General features: G+C 39.9%; 2 protein-coding genes and 5 non-coding genes across 8 annotated transcripts; 1 reads left to right on the top strand and 6 right to left on the bottom strand.

Annotated features, from left to right (window-relative positions):
• Nucleotides 1-1,433: 1,433 nt before the first annotated feature.
• On the bottom strand, nt 1,434-1,654 carry LOC136760119 (small nucleolar RNA SNORA73 family). Its single transcript, XR_010820154.1, has one exon. It is a non-coding gene; the product is annotated as a small nucleolar RNA SNORA73 family (small nucleolar RNA).
• Nucleotides 1,655-1,877: 223 nt separating this feature from the next.
• On the bottom strand, nt 1,878-6,283 carry rps7 (ribosomal protein S7). The gene is made up of 7 exons (XM_066716077.1): nt 6,156-6,283; nt 5,366-5,449; nt 4,880-4,951; nt 4,065-4,208; nt 3,367-3,431; nt 2,522-2,672; nt 1,878-1,983 (listed from the first exon to the last, which is right to left on the bottom strand). Exons 2-7 carry the CDS (start codon nt 5,438-5,440, stop codon nt 1,906-1,908), a joined length of 585 nt encoding a protein of 194 aa, XP_066572174.1. The 5' UTR covers nt 5,441-5,449; nt 6,156-6,283; the 3' UTR covers nt 1,878-1,905.
• On the bottom strand, nt 2,246-2,466 carry LOC136760142 (small nucleolar RNA SNORA73 family). Its single transcript, XR_010820160.1, has one exon. It is a non-coding gene; the product is annotated as a small nucleolar RNA SNORA73 family (small nucleolar RNA).
• On the bottom strand, nt 2,968-3,188 carry LOC136760131 (small nucleolar RNA SNORA73 family). Its single transcript, XR_010820158.1, has one exon. It is a non-coding gene; the product is annotated as a small nucleolar RNA SNORA73 family (small nucleolar RNA).
• On the bottom strand, nt 3,650-3,870 carry LOC136760137 (small nucleolar RNA SNORA73 family). Its single transcript, XR_010820159.1, has one exon. It is a non-coding gene; the product is annotated as a small nucleolar RNA SNORA73 family (small nucleolar RNA).
• On the bottom strand, nt 4,371-4,591 carry LOC136760126 (small nucleolar RNA SNORA73 family). Its single transcript, XR_010820157.1, has one exon. It is a non-coding gene; the product is annotated as a small nucleolar RNA SNORA73 family (small nucleolar RNA).
• A 140-nt stretch (nt 6,284-6,423) lies between the features above and the next one.
• On the top strand, nt 6,424-14,294 carry rnaseh1 (ribonuclease H1). 2 transcript variants are annotated; one of them, XM_066715959.1, is made up of 11 exons: nt 6,424-6,806; nt 6,967-7,056; nt 7,547-7,671; nt 7,833-8,018; nt 8,308-8,407; nt 8,728-8,782; nt 10,136-10,220; nt 10,595-10,719; nt 11,262-13,265; nt 13,469-13,639; nt 13,800-14,294. In XM_066715959.1, the coding sequence occupies exons 2-9, from the start codon at nt 6,992-6,994 to the stop codon at nt 11,346-11,348; spliced, it is 828 nt and encodes a 275-aa protein (XP_066572056.1). In that variant the 5' UTR covers nt 6,424-6,806; nt 6,967-6,991; the 3' UTR covers nt 11,349-13,265; nt 13,469-13,639; nt 13,800-14,294. The 2 variants fall into 2 exon arrangements, with proteins under 2 accessions (XP_066572056.1, XP_066571978.1); XM_066715881.1 differs by lacking the exon at nt 6,424-6,806 and having other exon boundaries at nt 6,813-7,056.
• Nucleotides 14,295-15,375: the final 1,081 nt, after the last annotated feature.

The raw sequence follows: 15,375 nt of genomic DNA, 5'->3' as shown, positions 1-15,375 counted from the left end.
TTACTCAAATGCATGATTTCATGTTTTGACACCTTAGCATTTTCATGAGGTGAGACTCAAAAACTATTTAGTCTGAAGATACTACGGTGACAAAGGTACCAAGGTTTTTATGTGGCAGGTACCAGTTTGTGATAAATGTTTTTCTACACAAATTGCATGTGTATAGATCTTTATGTTACATGCATATAAAAAGCTCACTAACTCACTTTAAAAAATATATCTATGTACGTGTACACAATTACTCAGGATCCCCAATTCGCATTGAATCAGTTTGAAATGTGCAATGGATAAAACTAAATAACCAGTTACTGATCTTTCACTAATAAAATCTGTTAAGTCACCAGTTCTCTGCATCACAGAAAGAAAAAAAAATATTTAGAAAAAATTACAATATACCACTTTCTGCATTTTCAAGTAAAACACTTTATTCAATTAAATACAAGGAAATTTACCCGTTAAACATGACCTCACGCATATAATATGGGCATTTAATGGAGTTTTTAATAATTCAGTCTACAAGGAGCTTGTGACAGGACCATTTAAAAATCCAGGAAGGAAGTAAACCTACACAGATTCAAAAAAAAAAAAAAAAAGTGTGGGGGGGGGGGGGGCGGCGGCTTCTAACGTGATGTAAAACCATCAAAAGATGCAAGAAAACCACTACCTACCTTAATTGAAAAACCCATTTCTGGCTTCAAAAGAAATTTAAAATCAAGTTTTACTTGAGTGATTTTTAGAATATTCTTTATAGTAAAAAAAAAAAAAAAATGGTGCTTTGGCTGGATTCATTCTTTTTACTCCCAAATACTGATCAACAATCAATGGCATGGCAGGATTTTTTTATAAAACAATCTATAAAGATTAAGGGGGAAATGCATGGTTTCTTCAGATAAGACATACAAATGAGATTATACATTAGTGAAAGTTGTTAAAAAACAATGCCCAAATGAGTGTCAAGTAACCAGAATATACGTTATGGCCATCATGCAATTGAAATCAGTACATTATAAAGACTATAGAATGGTAATAGACTGCATATTGTATGGTGCCCATGGAGAAACCACTATTTACCACCTTACCATCCCTAAAGGTCAGTCATCAATATAGGCATACATCTTCAGCTTTAAAAGAACCATCGTTGTTGCAACTACCTGTACTCTAATGGTACCAGTTTACATGGGCATAAGCATCTAAAGTATTAGTCTTGGGTTTTTCCACTGGAACTCTCATCTTCAATTCTTCACATAGACCGGAAATGTTCAGAACATCTCAAATCAAACGCTAACAAACATCATCATAACATATGACGCAGAACTAATTTTCAGGCTTCTTAAAAGGAGTGTTAAAAAGTTTAATTTCATACAAACTTTGGTTAGGTCAGTAACTGCTCATCTTAATGATGGGAAATGGAATGCAATTTAAAAACAAATCATGAATGTGCACTGCATGGTTTACCTCCCCAGTAATGGTCTAAAGACTCTGGGAAGATGTAGGAATATACAGGACGCTGTCCACACCAGCCCAAAGGCCGGGGACACGCTTGCTCTCCAACGTCGTGGAACGGGACTGTACGTCACAGCACCGCAGTGCTACGCTCCCATACGCCACACGGACAGAGCCACGTGAGAGCAACCTCACAGGATATCCACGTTGGGTTCTTGAGTTTATAAATGAGAAGGAATGGTTGTTTCAAAGGTTTCTTTGATACAGATCACCTATGCTACTGTATACTTAGTCATTCAATTGTAAGGGAGGCATGTAAAGCTACAGGAGTAGTTTAAAACCTAACCATGCTTACAACCAAAGATTTCATTCAAATTTACTTTAAGATACAATATAGAAACAGACATTCAAAATACCACTCTTGAAAAATAAAATGACGGTAAACAAATTTATTTAGTCATTTTACAGTTGGAATTCTGGGAACTCAAATACAACATCTTTGCCAGTGAGCTTCTTGTAGACACCAGAGAAGGTCTCAACCTAAAATGAGAAATTCAAAAGATACATTTCTGTCAATTACAAGTCATAACTTATCTTAGTAAATATTTAGCAATCTGATTTTACCAATTGCCCCCTCAGCCTCCAAGTTAAAACTATAACAGTTCTGCATAGAAGTTCACCAATGAACAAAAAATATGTACAAAATATCAGGATGCCTTGTGAGAAATGAAATTTCCCATGCTAGACCTACATGGTTTAGTCCATTAGTTAACGCATAAACTTCACAACACCTGACAAGTCTAAATGTGCACTGCATGGTTTACCTCCCCAGTAACTGCCCAAGGACTCTGGGAAGATGTAGGAATATACAGGACGCGGTCCACACCAGCCCGAAGGCCGGGGACACGGTTGCTCTCCAACGTCGTGGAACGGGACTGTACGTCACAGCACCGCAGTGCTACGCTCCCATACGCCACACGGACAGAGCCACGCGAGAGCAACCTCACAGGATATCCACGTTGGGAGGAGGTGGGGGATTACAGGTCTAATGTTAAAAAGCTCCCCGAAATGAACTTACTTTGTGTTCAACATTGTTTTGCTGGGCCTTGTCTAGGTGCACCTTGATGAGCCGACTGCTGTCCAGTTTCACACGGATCCTCTTGCCAACAATCTCACTTGGGAAGACCAGGTCTTCAAGGATGGCATCGTGCACAGCGGTCAGTGTGCGGCTGAAACAAAGCAACCAATGAAGCTGCATTTCAAATAATTACTGCTCTTCAATCCTGAAATGTACTGCACTGAACACTTGATTGATGTACAGATAATAGGCTACATTTCAGATTGGCTGAGAATGACAATGCTGTTTAGTGCAAGTGTAGACTTCACTACAAACAAGATGCAGTTAAAGAGCAATCTCTTTGAAAGGAACTTGGAAGTTACTAAACCTCCAATTAAAAAAAAAAAATTCACCACAAATAAACTGGTTTTAAAATGGTAAATTGTTTTTACCCATCTAAGAACAAAATATGTGCACTGCATGGTTTACCTCCCCAGTAACTGCCCAAGGACTCTGGGAAGATGTAGGAATATACAGGACGCGGTCCACACCAGCCCAAAGGCCGGGGACACGCTTGCTCTCCAACGTCGTGGAACGGGACTGTACGTCACAGCACCGCAGTGCTACGCTCCCATACGCCACACGGACAGAGCCACGTGAGAGCAACCTCACAGGATATCCACGTTGGGTTCTTCGTAAGTTTTACATTTGTGTTTCACTGTGAACATTCTGCGTCCAAGATGGATATTTACATTAGAAAATATTTGCACACAAAAGCTGTACATTCGCATTCCTGAAAAGGAGCTATTATAAATACCTTAAAATACAGCACAGGTATCAGCTGTAATCAGTCTTTATGAACATACCTTCTGGGACGCTTCTGCTTGTTCTTGGTGCGGCTTTTCCTTGTTGGTTTAGGCAGAATTCTCCTCTGTTAAAAAAAAAAACCAACTGACTTTTAGACAGTTTACAAGAACTAAAACCTACAGAACTATTTTGGCAGGCATAAATCATTCCTGCAAATACACTGCTTAGTATAACTACCACCGGGGATGTAAATCTACATTAATACAGCCACACAAAACTAAATATCAATGGTTTGTTCAAAACGTCATGGTTTTAGACCATGCTATGGGCTGAATACATGGAAGTTGTGCACTGCATGGTTTACCTCCCCAGTAACTGCCCAAGGACTCTGGGAAGATGTAGGAATATACAGGACGCGGTCCACACCAGCCTGAAGGCCGGGGACACGCTTGCTCTCCAACGTCGTGGAACGGGACTGTACGTCACAGCACCGCAGTGCTACGCTCCCATACGCCACACGGACAGAGCCACATGAGAGCAACCTCACAGGATATCCACGTTGGGTTCTTGACCATGACTTTTCTTAGAACCATAAAACTAGTATTAATTCAAAGGAAAAATGTTTGTGCCATGCAATCCATCAAGGATGAAGGTAAAAATCAGTTTTACAGGTCCTATAAAAACCCAGAGACACAGCTGGGCCTGCAGGTGAGCAGAGCCAACGTTGTGTGCAATTAACAGAACCAGCTGGTGATACCTGCGCAATGAAGACCACATGTTTGCCACTGAACTTCTTCTCCAGCTCCCGAACAAGCCGCACCTGGATCTTCTGGAAGGATTTCAGCTGGGGCACAGGCACGAAGATGATGATTGCTTTTCTGCCACCACCAACTTCAATTTCCTGAACCGCAAACAGAAATTAATCCAAGACTATTAAAAAGGAAGAAAAAAGAGCACTCCTTTCACACAGATCTTTGAACTTGAAAGACACTCTAGACAATCACAATGCTAGATTTGAATACACATGTGGAAGGAACACTTCAAGCTACTTTTGCTGTTTTAGAAGTGTGCACTGCATGGTTTACCTCCCCAGTAATGGTCTAAAGACTATGGGAAGATGTAGGAATATACAGGACGCTGTCCACACCAGCCCAAAGGCCGGGGACACGCTTGCTCTCCAACGTCGTGGAACGGGACTGTACGTCACAGCACCGCAGTGCTACGCTCCCATACGCCACACGGACAGAGCCACGTGAGAGCAACCTCACAGGATATCCACGTTGGGATTCAGATTTACTGCAACATCTTCATTATGACTATGAATCCTATTGACATTGATACACAAATATGGTTACCCCACTGCCATACCACATCATCAACCTGGCAGGGTCATCAGCTTTTTAAACATCCCATCTTAATGTGTTCTTGCATTCTAGAGGTGCTTTACAATTATATCAGCTTACCAGACCTTACTGCCTCCAAATAAGGGGTAGACATCAACTGCACAAAAGTAAACCCCCAAACTAAACTTGCATGGCATATGAAGTGGCTGTTCTGCATCAGACCACATACCTTAGCAGCAGTGATATTGAGCTCCCTCAGCTGAGCCTTCAAGTCAGAGTTCATCTCCAACTCCAGAAGAGCCTGCAATACAGCACATCAAGAGTTAAAACCATCACAACTCCTGCATGACAGGATGCATTAAAGCTGTGAAACCAGTGGATCCCAACCCTGGAGGAGCCCCTGCCTGCTGGCATGTCCCAAACGAGCTCAAGGACTTAATTGAAGTAATGTCCTAAATCAGAGCCTTTTAGATTTTAAACATTAGGGTTTTAAGTGTAGCATGTTATAAGGAACCACATTTTAATCATTCACACTTTAAAGAGTCAAATGTGATTACTTCAATTAAGCGTTAAATTAAGTTATCGAGAGCAGCAGGGTAGGTGTCCTCCAGGCCCTGAGTTGAGCGCCACAGATGTAAAACAGACAAATGTGTTCAACAGAAATATCAATTTACACGTGTAAATAAAACGGCGACAAGATGAAGCCCCTTCATACCTGGGAAATGCCGGACTCAAACTCGTCCGGCTTCTCGCCATTGGGCTTCACGATTTTCGCGCTGGTACTGAACATGGCCTATCTCTGTAAAGAGAAGAGTACATTAGTATATTATATATATATATATATATATATATATATATATATATATATATATATATATATATATATATATATATATATATATATATATATATATATATATATATATATATATATATATATATATATATTATATATATATATATATATATATAAAAAAACATTAAACAATTTAATAAGTATGCTAAAATGCCTCGTTGGAAATTACGTATGTGTGTGTACGTTTATATAAAACTATAACAACTCCGTAGCCAAATACAGAATGATATAAAATGCACATCAGCTCTCTCTCTCTACCGGCTCATTGTAACAGGCTGCAGCCAACTAACAATGAGTTAAAGACAAATACCAAATTAAGCAAAACCGTTTTATGTTAAAATGGCAATACATGAGTCCAGAGCCACAATGTCGGAGTACAGAAGAAAGCACCGCCGCTACACAGCTCACACACTTGCACATGGGCCTGAGGCTCCAGCTACCCAGTATCCTTCATCCAGATACTTCCCTGCAGACAAACCATAACTCTCTTTATTTAACACCCACCAAGAGCCATCCATTGCCACACATGTGTAAATCTAACGCATCCCTTACTATTTTGTTGAAAACAGAACTGAAGTAGACGATTTAAGCCATATTTCGGATCTTTTTCGCTCAAAATAACATCTCTGGAATAAATGTCACAACCAACCTGAGTCAATGACGGCCTAGGAAGAGACCGAAGTCTCGCGAGAAGCGGGTAAAAGCGCGTCGGAGTGAAGGATCATGGGAGCGGGGGGTCGCTGTGCACTTCCTGTTAAGCACATCCGGGGCTCATGGCTCTTCAGCGCGTCCATGGCGTGAAGGTTCAGTCAGATACGACTCTGTTCGGTTGCTGTACTTGTCGATCGAAGACACGACAGAATGATATGGATACATCAGCTTATTTATGTTTGATATAATAACCATGATATTTTCTACTTTCAAATAAACGATGGTTAATGCATTTCTGCTGCTACTTATGCTCGTTTGCACTGGATCAAAGCCCCTTTCAGACACAATCACAGGCCATTACGTATATGTGCACGATTCCCTATCAGTTGGACATCGGTGAACAGTGAAGCCCCCAGGAGCCGAGTGTAACCGCCCCACAGGGGAGCGAGCTGTAGCTCCAGGCCGGATGCGGCTCCATCTGCTGAACACGTGTCCGGTGTCTCCTGTCCTGCTGTCCTCCCACCGGCAGGAGGCGCCTCTCCGCGCAGCCGCTGCTTCACACATTAAAGCGTGCGATGGCGAGGGGCGGCGCTGTGACCCGGAGGAGCGTCTGAGTTCACAGGAAGTCGTGATTGCAGTCACTGTCACTGTCAGTGTCCACATTTTATATTGATGTTTAGATCCTAATTTGAAGTGTTTTTTAAGTGTCATTAGATAAACACATGATGCACAGTTATATAAACTAGTTATCTTTGTGAGAAAGTGTAGGTGATGTTAAAATTGACAGGGATTTACAATATTTCACGCAGAGCGCTGTGCCTTTGGACTGGAGAGATGGTTAAAGGAAAGTTTTTCTACGCTGTCAGACAAGGAAAGAAACCCGGTGTTTATAATTCCTGGTAGGTCCACAAAGTCCGATACATTTATATGAGCTACTTTTTGTAGCTATAGTGCTATACTATAATCGTACAATGTTAGTGCATAAGACTCACTGGAAAATAAATAGTTTTATAGGGGCATTTCCAACTTTCTATAATGTTTGTTCTTTGATTTGGCATTGTTTTATTTCCATGATCCATAGTCCTGGAAACCTGGGCTGTGCATTGCTGGTGTTTTGTACCTTTTCAGTGCTTTGTCAGAGCAGAGAGCAGCTTCACTACATAGGCCTAAACAGACATGTATGTGTGTGCAGGTATAATCTCAAGATCATGTGTGTTTCAAATGTAGATGAAATGCAAAATTTTGCAGGTGTGACATGGAAAACAGAAGCTGTACATATTTTGAAGCAAGTGGAAACAGAGAGGCCTTCATCAAGCAGTGGATCGATATGGGTTGATGCTGGTGGTGATGTATATATTTTTAAAAATGTTGTGTTTTTTTAATATGCAGGAATGAATGCAAGAGCCAAGTTGACAAATTCCCCTCTGCCGTTTTTAAGAAGTTTGCATCAGAGGAGGAGGCTTTGGCCTTTGTCAGCAGCAAAACCGAAGAGGTAGCTACAGCCTCAGTAACAGGTATAAAACCCGAAAATCTGCAGATCTGTTATCTGAATTTCACTACTAATTTTGGGAGTTGTGTGTTTATGGTGGTCAGTGAATTGTTGTTAGGTGATACAATCATCATTGTTGTTGTTGTTGTTGTTGTTTATTTGTCTAATGTTTGTTTTGTTTTGCAGCATGCACTAGCGGTGTAGCAGCAGACACCAGCACTGCAGTCGGAACGGCCTTAGCGAAGACCAGTGCCATTAAGAGGCTGTGCGAGGAAGAAGAGACTGCTTCTTCAAAACGCTTCAAACATGCAGAGGAGGAATTACAGCGTGCTTATCCAGCCACAGATGTCAAAGAAGGTCTAACATACATGGGTAAAGAAATGCCATTTAGTTGACTAATCATATCTAACATTATATCATTAGAAATACTTCATTCGTACGGATTCTAAGTTTTTACCATACAATTTTTACTTTCAAAGTACTTTATTGTTGTCTAAGTACAGCATGGCATAATTACATTTGATTTATTTTGGATACTGACATACTATAATTTCTAACTTTTGAGTGGGTTGTTAGGAAAGCTGACGGCATGCCTGCTAAAGAATGGACATCGATGCCCCCTGCTCTCAAGCATCACCATTTTGGTTTTCTTCATATCCAGGTGATGCTGTGGTGGTCTATACTGATGGCTGCTGTTCGAACAATGGACAGTCAGGAGCTCGGGCTGGGATTGGCGTTTACTGGGGACCGCAGCATCCAATGTTCGTGGAGCATTTATTCTCGGGCACCTGTAATATTATCATTTAACACACTGGCATATATTGATTTTAATAATAAAAATAAAATGAATATAAGCTATATTCCTTACAGTGAAAAAAATATGCAAACTGTTTGATACAGAGTTGATAGTTTTAGTAGATTTGTGAACTGTAGATTTACAAAAGAAAATCAGTTAATCTCAGCATGTAGCACTCTGCTAATGTGAAAATCACACCTGCTGCCATTATCTACCCGTGTATTTACAGCAACTGTATTTTAAACTGAACTTTTAATTTAGTGTATTTTCTTTTCTCTCATACAGGAATGTAGGTGACCGTTTGCATGGGAGGCAGACAAACCAGAGAGCAGAAATATGGGCAAGTAATATCTCCAATGATTATTTGTTTGTCTTATCTGCTTTTTTCTGAGTGCTGTGCCTTGTGTTTAAGAAATGTACATTATTTTATTATAATTAGAAGTGGAGAGGCTGGGTGGATTTTTCACAGAGGCTTTGGGTATTCCACCCGTCTATACGTCACCTATTTGGGGTGACAAATTAAAGAAAAAACCTGAATAAATATGTGGAGGAACATAACGAATGCAGATGCCTACAAACAGGTGTACTGCATGATACAATTAAGCAATTAACATCCTGTCTTGCTCTGTGGCATGTATACAAATGCTGAGCAGGACCAGTTGACCTTGATTTTGGACCAAGATGGCAAGAAGAAAGGATCTATGTGACTTTGAAAGAGGGGCATTATTTTGGCACGAACGGCAGGAGCTTCAGTCACAAAGACGCTCAACTGGCTAGTGTTTCAATAGGAACAGTGACTAAAGTTACATCTGCATTTAGATCTATGGGAAAGACTCGGTAAAAAGTCGAAAAACATAGGCACTGGTCTACAGAGATGTGGTCAGATGAGTCATCCTTCACCATATTCTGGACAAGGGGGCGAGTGCATGTGTGACGACACCAAGAGAACGGTACAGGCCTGACTGCTGGACCCCTACAGTGAGGGTTATGCTGTGGGGGGCATTTTCCTGGCATGGTTTGGGTCCACTTGTGCCCTTAGAGGGAAGGGTCACTGCAAATCATTACATAATTATTCTGAGTGATCACCTTTATCCTATGGTGAAACATTTCTATCTTGATGGGAGAGGTCTCTTCCAGGATGATGTAAATCATATGCTATGGCCTTCGCAGTCACCAGATCTCAACCCAATTGAACACCTATGGGAGATTCTGGACCAATGTATTAGACAGCGCTCTCCACCACCATCATCAAAACCCCAAATGAGGGAATATCTTTTGGAAGAATGGTGTTCATCCCTCCAGTAGAGTCCAGAGACTCGTAGACTCGCTCTTTTTAGTGAGCTACTGATACAGAGTAAAGGAAGCTTGTTACGTGGTATTTATAATTATGTGTGTATGTGAGGGAGTATCTGATTGGTTGTACTTGGAGCAAGGTAGATGCCAGACTAGGGGTTGTTCTCCTCCCAAACTTTAAACTCCATATTGTGTACTGAAGAACTTAAAGCTGATAGGAAAAAAAAATATCAAAAGCAATAACCACGACAACCAAATAATTTTGGATAAGATCATTTATATATTGTTGCTGTTTAAGAATTCAGGAGTTTACTATGGCCATTAACTCCATTTGATAAATAAGTTAGCATTAATTCCAGTCTGTTTGATATTTCTTATATATACATTTTAATTGATCTAGGCTGCCTGTAAAGCCCTGGAACAGGCCAAAGACATGAAAATCCAGAAAATTGTGATCTACACAGACAGCATGTTTACAATTAATGGTATGTGCTATTGAATCACCTGTGGATTTCTAACTGAGCTGATCATTCCTGTATGGGCTGTCAGTATCATTTAGCCTGTGGTTTCACATCTCTCTATTTTCTGCATAATTGTATTTACTAATTTAAGTATGTTATTTGACAAGTATGTACATATGATAAGGGAGGGGAGGGGGTTTCCAACACTAGGGGGAATGAAAGTGCATACTAACATGGTAAATGTGTACATTGTATTTATGTTTGTAGTTTTTGCTCAGTGTCAGTTAGAACTAGGTCAATTAAACACGAGTGAAAGGGAGGTATATTAAATAATTCCAAACCTCTCTCAATTATAAGGTATAATTGGGTATGTTCTAATTTGTTACTCCTTTGCTAAGGCATTACAAAGTGGGTGAAGAACTGGAAGGCTAAGGGATGGAAGCTTAAATCCGGTGGCCAAGTTGTTAACAAGGAGGATTTTCAAAAGCTAGAAACAATGATCGAAGGCATGGAGATAGTGTGGGTAAGGACGCTTTTTGAATTCTGCTTGCAATGAAAATCTAACCACCAACAGCTCTGTAAAATGACCAGACTGTGCCTAATAACAATGTAGTTTCTGTGCGTAGGTGACTTTTCTCTCGAGAAAGGAAATGTGTTAATGGTTAAGATTGGTGTTCACACAGTTTTTAGTATGTTGAATCCTACAGAATATAATAGCTGTATTTGTTACAATGTGAATGGTAAAAGTACAGAATTTTCAATGAAGAAACTGAGGGTTAAAGCTAACAGATATTGCAGTCCCCAAGCACTGGAATCACCCATTTGATCTAAATGCACAATAGAAATATTGCCATTCAGTTAAAACAGTAATTATTTTAAAAAGTACTTATTGTAAATGGTATATCTGGTATACAATACATATATATCATTATTGTTCTGATTGCATTTGATCATTGTAGAACATCCTTATGGTCCAAAACACTTTGCATAATGTTTCCCTTCCAAGTCAGAGTTTGAAGTGCAGTATCAGAATACCACAGCCTTACTTTTTTATGTTGTCATCAGATGCACATTCCAGGCCATGCTGGATATACAGGGAATGAGGAAGCTGACCGACTGGCAAGAGAGGGAGCCAAGAAACCCATGTATTGATTATGTGCTCTGTCAAACTGGACTGGACCAGTTATGCCTTGGCTGGTCATAAGATGCTTTTTCTCACCAAGCACCATGCCACTGCATTGTGTCTGAAGCACCAAGACAATGTGTGATCCTGTGCGTGTTGGTCTGACCCTAAGAAATCAGAAAAAGTTGTTGGGGAAAAATGGTGCAGATTCTATTGTGGAGTAAGATCCTTATGTTTATTACTTTTGTAGGGCTGCACCACCTGTTACGTTTTGTTGATTTTTTTTTAAAATTCAGCTGGTTAAAAATGGCAAAGCATTTATTTGTTATTTTTCTGTAGTTTTTTAAATGTAATTTGCTTAATTTCCTTTTTTAAATTGGAAAATGGGTATGTATATTTGTATATATTTATGTTGATATGTAAACGAATTAAACCGCATTATTGCTCAATGAGTAAAGGGGCCTTTACTATTCTATATATTCTATATACTATTCTGCTAATGTATTCAATTTTTCTGATTTTAGCCTTATACATAATACGATTAAATTGACATAGTTTTGTTTTTTCCACACACACTATCAAATTGCATTTTTAACTGGAAATTTTAGTCTAGCAAGTTGAGCTTTAACTGGTTTTTCATTTGTTCCACAGTACATAGTACTGGAGGGCTTCTGGTTTTTGTTCCAGCTCAGCTCCTGGCTCTATAATTGGTCTAATTCAGGGGTTTTCAAACCGGTCCTGGAGTTTTTTGTTCCAACCTAGGTCTTAATTACTTAATTGAATGGTATATTGCTTTGTTAGGTCAATTAAGGATTCAATTAAGCAATTAAGACCTCAGCACAAAAAACAGCAGGGCAGGGGGTACTCCAGGACCGGTTTGAAAAGCACTGGTCTAATTAAATGATAACTGGAGGAATTGAACACTTCTTTTCAGACTCTGACATGATCTGTGGGTACAATATTTTTAGTAATCAACATAGTTGAGCTTATCAGCTGTAAAACCTGTCTCACATTAAAGTTAGTGCATCATTTTAAACCTCCTATAATCTCATTTTCAACTACCTGGGCAGTTAAATTGTTGATTACACATTCCCTACCATAATGTTTGTACAGTACACTCGTTTAACTAAAAGAAAATATTTTATATTGTATAGCTTTGTGTGATGCAGTGGTTTTCAAACCTGTCCTGGAGTACCCTATGTCCTGCTCGTTTTTGTTGCAGCTGAGCTCTTAATTGAATAATTAATTGAACTAACTGCAATATGTGGTTCAATTAAGTAATTAAGAGCTTGGTTGGACCAAAACCCAGCAGGACAGGGGATAGGTCAGGACCGGTTTTGGGAATCCCTGTTGTAATGAATAACATGGTGCTAATTGTGTCTACTTTCCCTCTAAAAGGGGGCATCAGTAATTTTAAGTGTCACTTGTGGTCTCTGCAGCCTCTCGGTAGTTAATTTTCGTTGATAACCTGTAGACTAAACCATTCAATACATGTGACGGGTGAGATGCTGGTGGTGTTACGCATGTGATTAATAACAATGAACAATAATTTCAATATTTTATTTCAATCACGTAGCTGTTTGTAGATGCATTGAGATCATTTGAATGAAGTATGAAGATAGTATATAATTGTGATAGTGATATTTATTTTCCACTGGTTTCCCGGTCAGAGAGCACAGTGACTGGACATGTCTTTCAGCTGATGATGGACCGATACAGAACCTGTAGAGTCATGACTGCGAACTGAAATATGTTGGGGAAGTAAAAATCAATAGATTCCCCTTTTCAAGAAGGAGTCTGTGAACTGTTGAAGAAAAAGGGGGACTCCTCTCACAGCCTCAGTGAAGAACAATGGAGGTGATTTTTCTGAGGATCAGAGCTGAGCCGGTGTTCAAACAACTCTCACCAGATGGCATCCCACTAGTTATCAATACAATGCCGGCATGGTATGTGTGTTCAAGGCAAGATCCTATATGTACGTTCACAATGGGCAAAATGCATATTTGTGCTGTTTTAGACTAAAATAGATTTGTTTAAAAAGTTGTTATATGTGCACTGGTTGTTTTACTGCACAAAACATATCTGCCTAGAGTGCAGCCCTTTGGATCTTTGTGCATTCTGGATAACCAGGTCTGTCTGTGTTCCCCAGGCCCGCAGGAGGAAGACCTGTTCAGTGTAGGTGGATCAATCACCAAAGTGAAGCTCCTGAATGCCAGGCTTGACAGTGGACCTGGAGACAGAGGAGGACGTCCCTGTCGTATCTTCAGTGCTGAAGCTTTTCCTGAGAGATCTTCCTAAGGTTCTCATCCCGACCACTCAGGTATTGAGTGTCATGTGTTTCATGAATCTATATGGAAACAAACAATGGCAACTTTCACATTTGTGCTGTGTTTGTATTTTTTACACAAAGCCTTTTTAAATATCTACAGCCATTGGCAGTTAAACAGTGTTCTATGTTCTTCACTTTGATACATTTCTAGGATGTAAAGATGAGGATGATCTGAACAGTTGCCTGAAGACTGAGCTGGACAGTCCTCCTGCAGAGCATCAGCGTCTGCTCCGGCACCTAGTCCACTTCCGGCTCCGAGTGGCGTCTCACAGCGAGACCAATAAGATGTCAGTGCAGAACTTGGGGACCGTGTTTGGACCCTGCATATACCAGTGAGCTGCTTTTCTGATAACGTATGATGTGTGACAGGCATCATTCTCTCTGAAGTGCTTCTGCACCAGCATCAGTTGATATCTGCAGTTTCCTCACCAGAGGGAGCTGCTTTACCGTGTCACAGGTGCTAGAATACAGTCATTGGCATGCAGTTCATTACATTTGTCTTCAAATTATGGGAACATCATTAGTATACAAAATAATATTTGAGAAATAGAAAAAATGGTGCTTTGATTGATGACATTTATGTCAAAGACTTCCATATCATGCAAAAATAAACAAACCAAAAACTTAGTTTTGGCTTTATATTCAATAGATCTCCCTTGTTTTTATAACTATCTGATTTTCAATAGCAATAGCAAGGATATTGTAGCCATGAAGAACAAAAGTTCAAAATGTTGCTTCCCATAATGCCTTAGGGGATTCTGTACATCTTACTGTTTATAACCCACCCAACCCGTCCTGCAGCACTAAGACCACAGTGTATTATGCTTCTCTCGATATTGCTCCCAGGTGCTCTAAGTATATTTTTAAGTCTGCACTTTAAAACAACAACACAACAAACTTTCAATACACCTTCTTTCTACGGCATTCCTCTGGATCCAACCATGTGGAAGGATCAGTTGGTGTCTTTACTACAGAATATCTCAGTTGTGTTGACAGACTCTGTAGACACCCCCCACCTGCCATACAAACCACGGTCACTGCCTCAGAGATGAGACACACTGGCCAGTAGTGCTCCTGTTGCACGATCATAACTAGAGTATCAGATGTCAAAGTTAGGTGCATGTAATGGATCTGGCCAATTAATTTGATGCAGCCCGTTTCTGTGTTTTTTTGATCAATGGAACAAATGGTTTCTCCTACAGATCTGTGGACACCTCTCTTCTGCAGACATAATATTTGATTAAAGTAGTGGGGTTCTAAGAAATGTACTGCTGGGTTCCCCTACATGCTGTTATTCAGTTATATGAATGAACAAATCTGTCATTTGTCTTTTCAAGCTTTAACTGTGACCCTGTTATTCCTTGCTCTGGTTCTAGCAGGGCAGTGACCAGGCACCAGTATTTAAGATGGTTTAATTTCTATTAAACTACACCATATCTTCTCAATCACAGTCACTAACACCACCACATTTGCTATAAATCAGAAATAAGCATATGTTTGAGACAGATATACATTTCCGCTTGGCGAAACTCAGTTTTAAGTATATGATGTTACCTTCACATTGAAGAATGAATTAGAAGTTAAAGGAAAAGTGATTTAGCTGTTGAAATACTGGACATCTATGAATAGCATTTATGTAAAGATCCTAACAAGACATAAACCTGCTGAGAATAGTCTCATTCATAAATGAGTCTTTTAGCATATTAAGTGGATGTGCTGTGGTGACA

The sequence above is a fragment of the Amia ocellicauda genome, chromosome 1 (genome assembly GCF_036373705.1).
Source record: "Amia ocellicauda isolate fAmiCal2 chromosome 1, fAmiCal2.hap1, whole genome shotgun sequence".
Classification (NCBI taxonomy): domain Eukaryota; kingdom Metazoa; phylum Chordata; class Actinopteri; order Amiiformes; family Amiidae; genus Amia; species Amia ocellicauda.
The sequence above is the reverse complement of the archived record's forward strand: the minus strand, read 5'-3'. Positions and strand labels throughout refer to the sequence as shown.

Coding starts and splice junctions, on each gene's coding strand:
- rps7 (XM_066716077.1), bottom strand. CDS start 5,440: ATGTTCAGTACCAGCGCGAAAATCGTGAAGCCCAATGGCGAGAAGCCG. Junction 2,673..3,366: donor AAGCAGAAGCGTCCCAGAAG/GTATGTTCATAA, acceptor GCTTTGTTTCAG/CCGCACACTGACCGCTGTGC. Junction 1,984..2,521: donor AAAACAATGTTGAACACAAA/GTAAGTTCATTT, acceptor TTCTCATTTTAG/GTTGAGACCTTCTCTGGTGT.
- rnaseh1 (XM_066715881.1), top strand. CDS start 6,929: ATGTTAAAATTGACAGGGATTTACAATATTTCACGCAGAGCGCTGTGC. Junction 7,057..7,546: donor CCCGGTGTTTATAATTCCTG/GTAGGTCCACAA, acceptor TTTAATATGCAG/GAATGAATGCAAGAGCCAAG. Junction 8,783..10,135: donor ACCAGAGAGCAGAAATATGG/GCAAGTAATATC, acceptor TAATTGATCTAG/GCTGCCTGTAAAGCCCTGGA.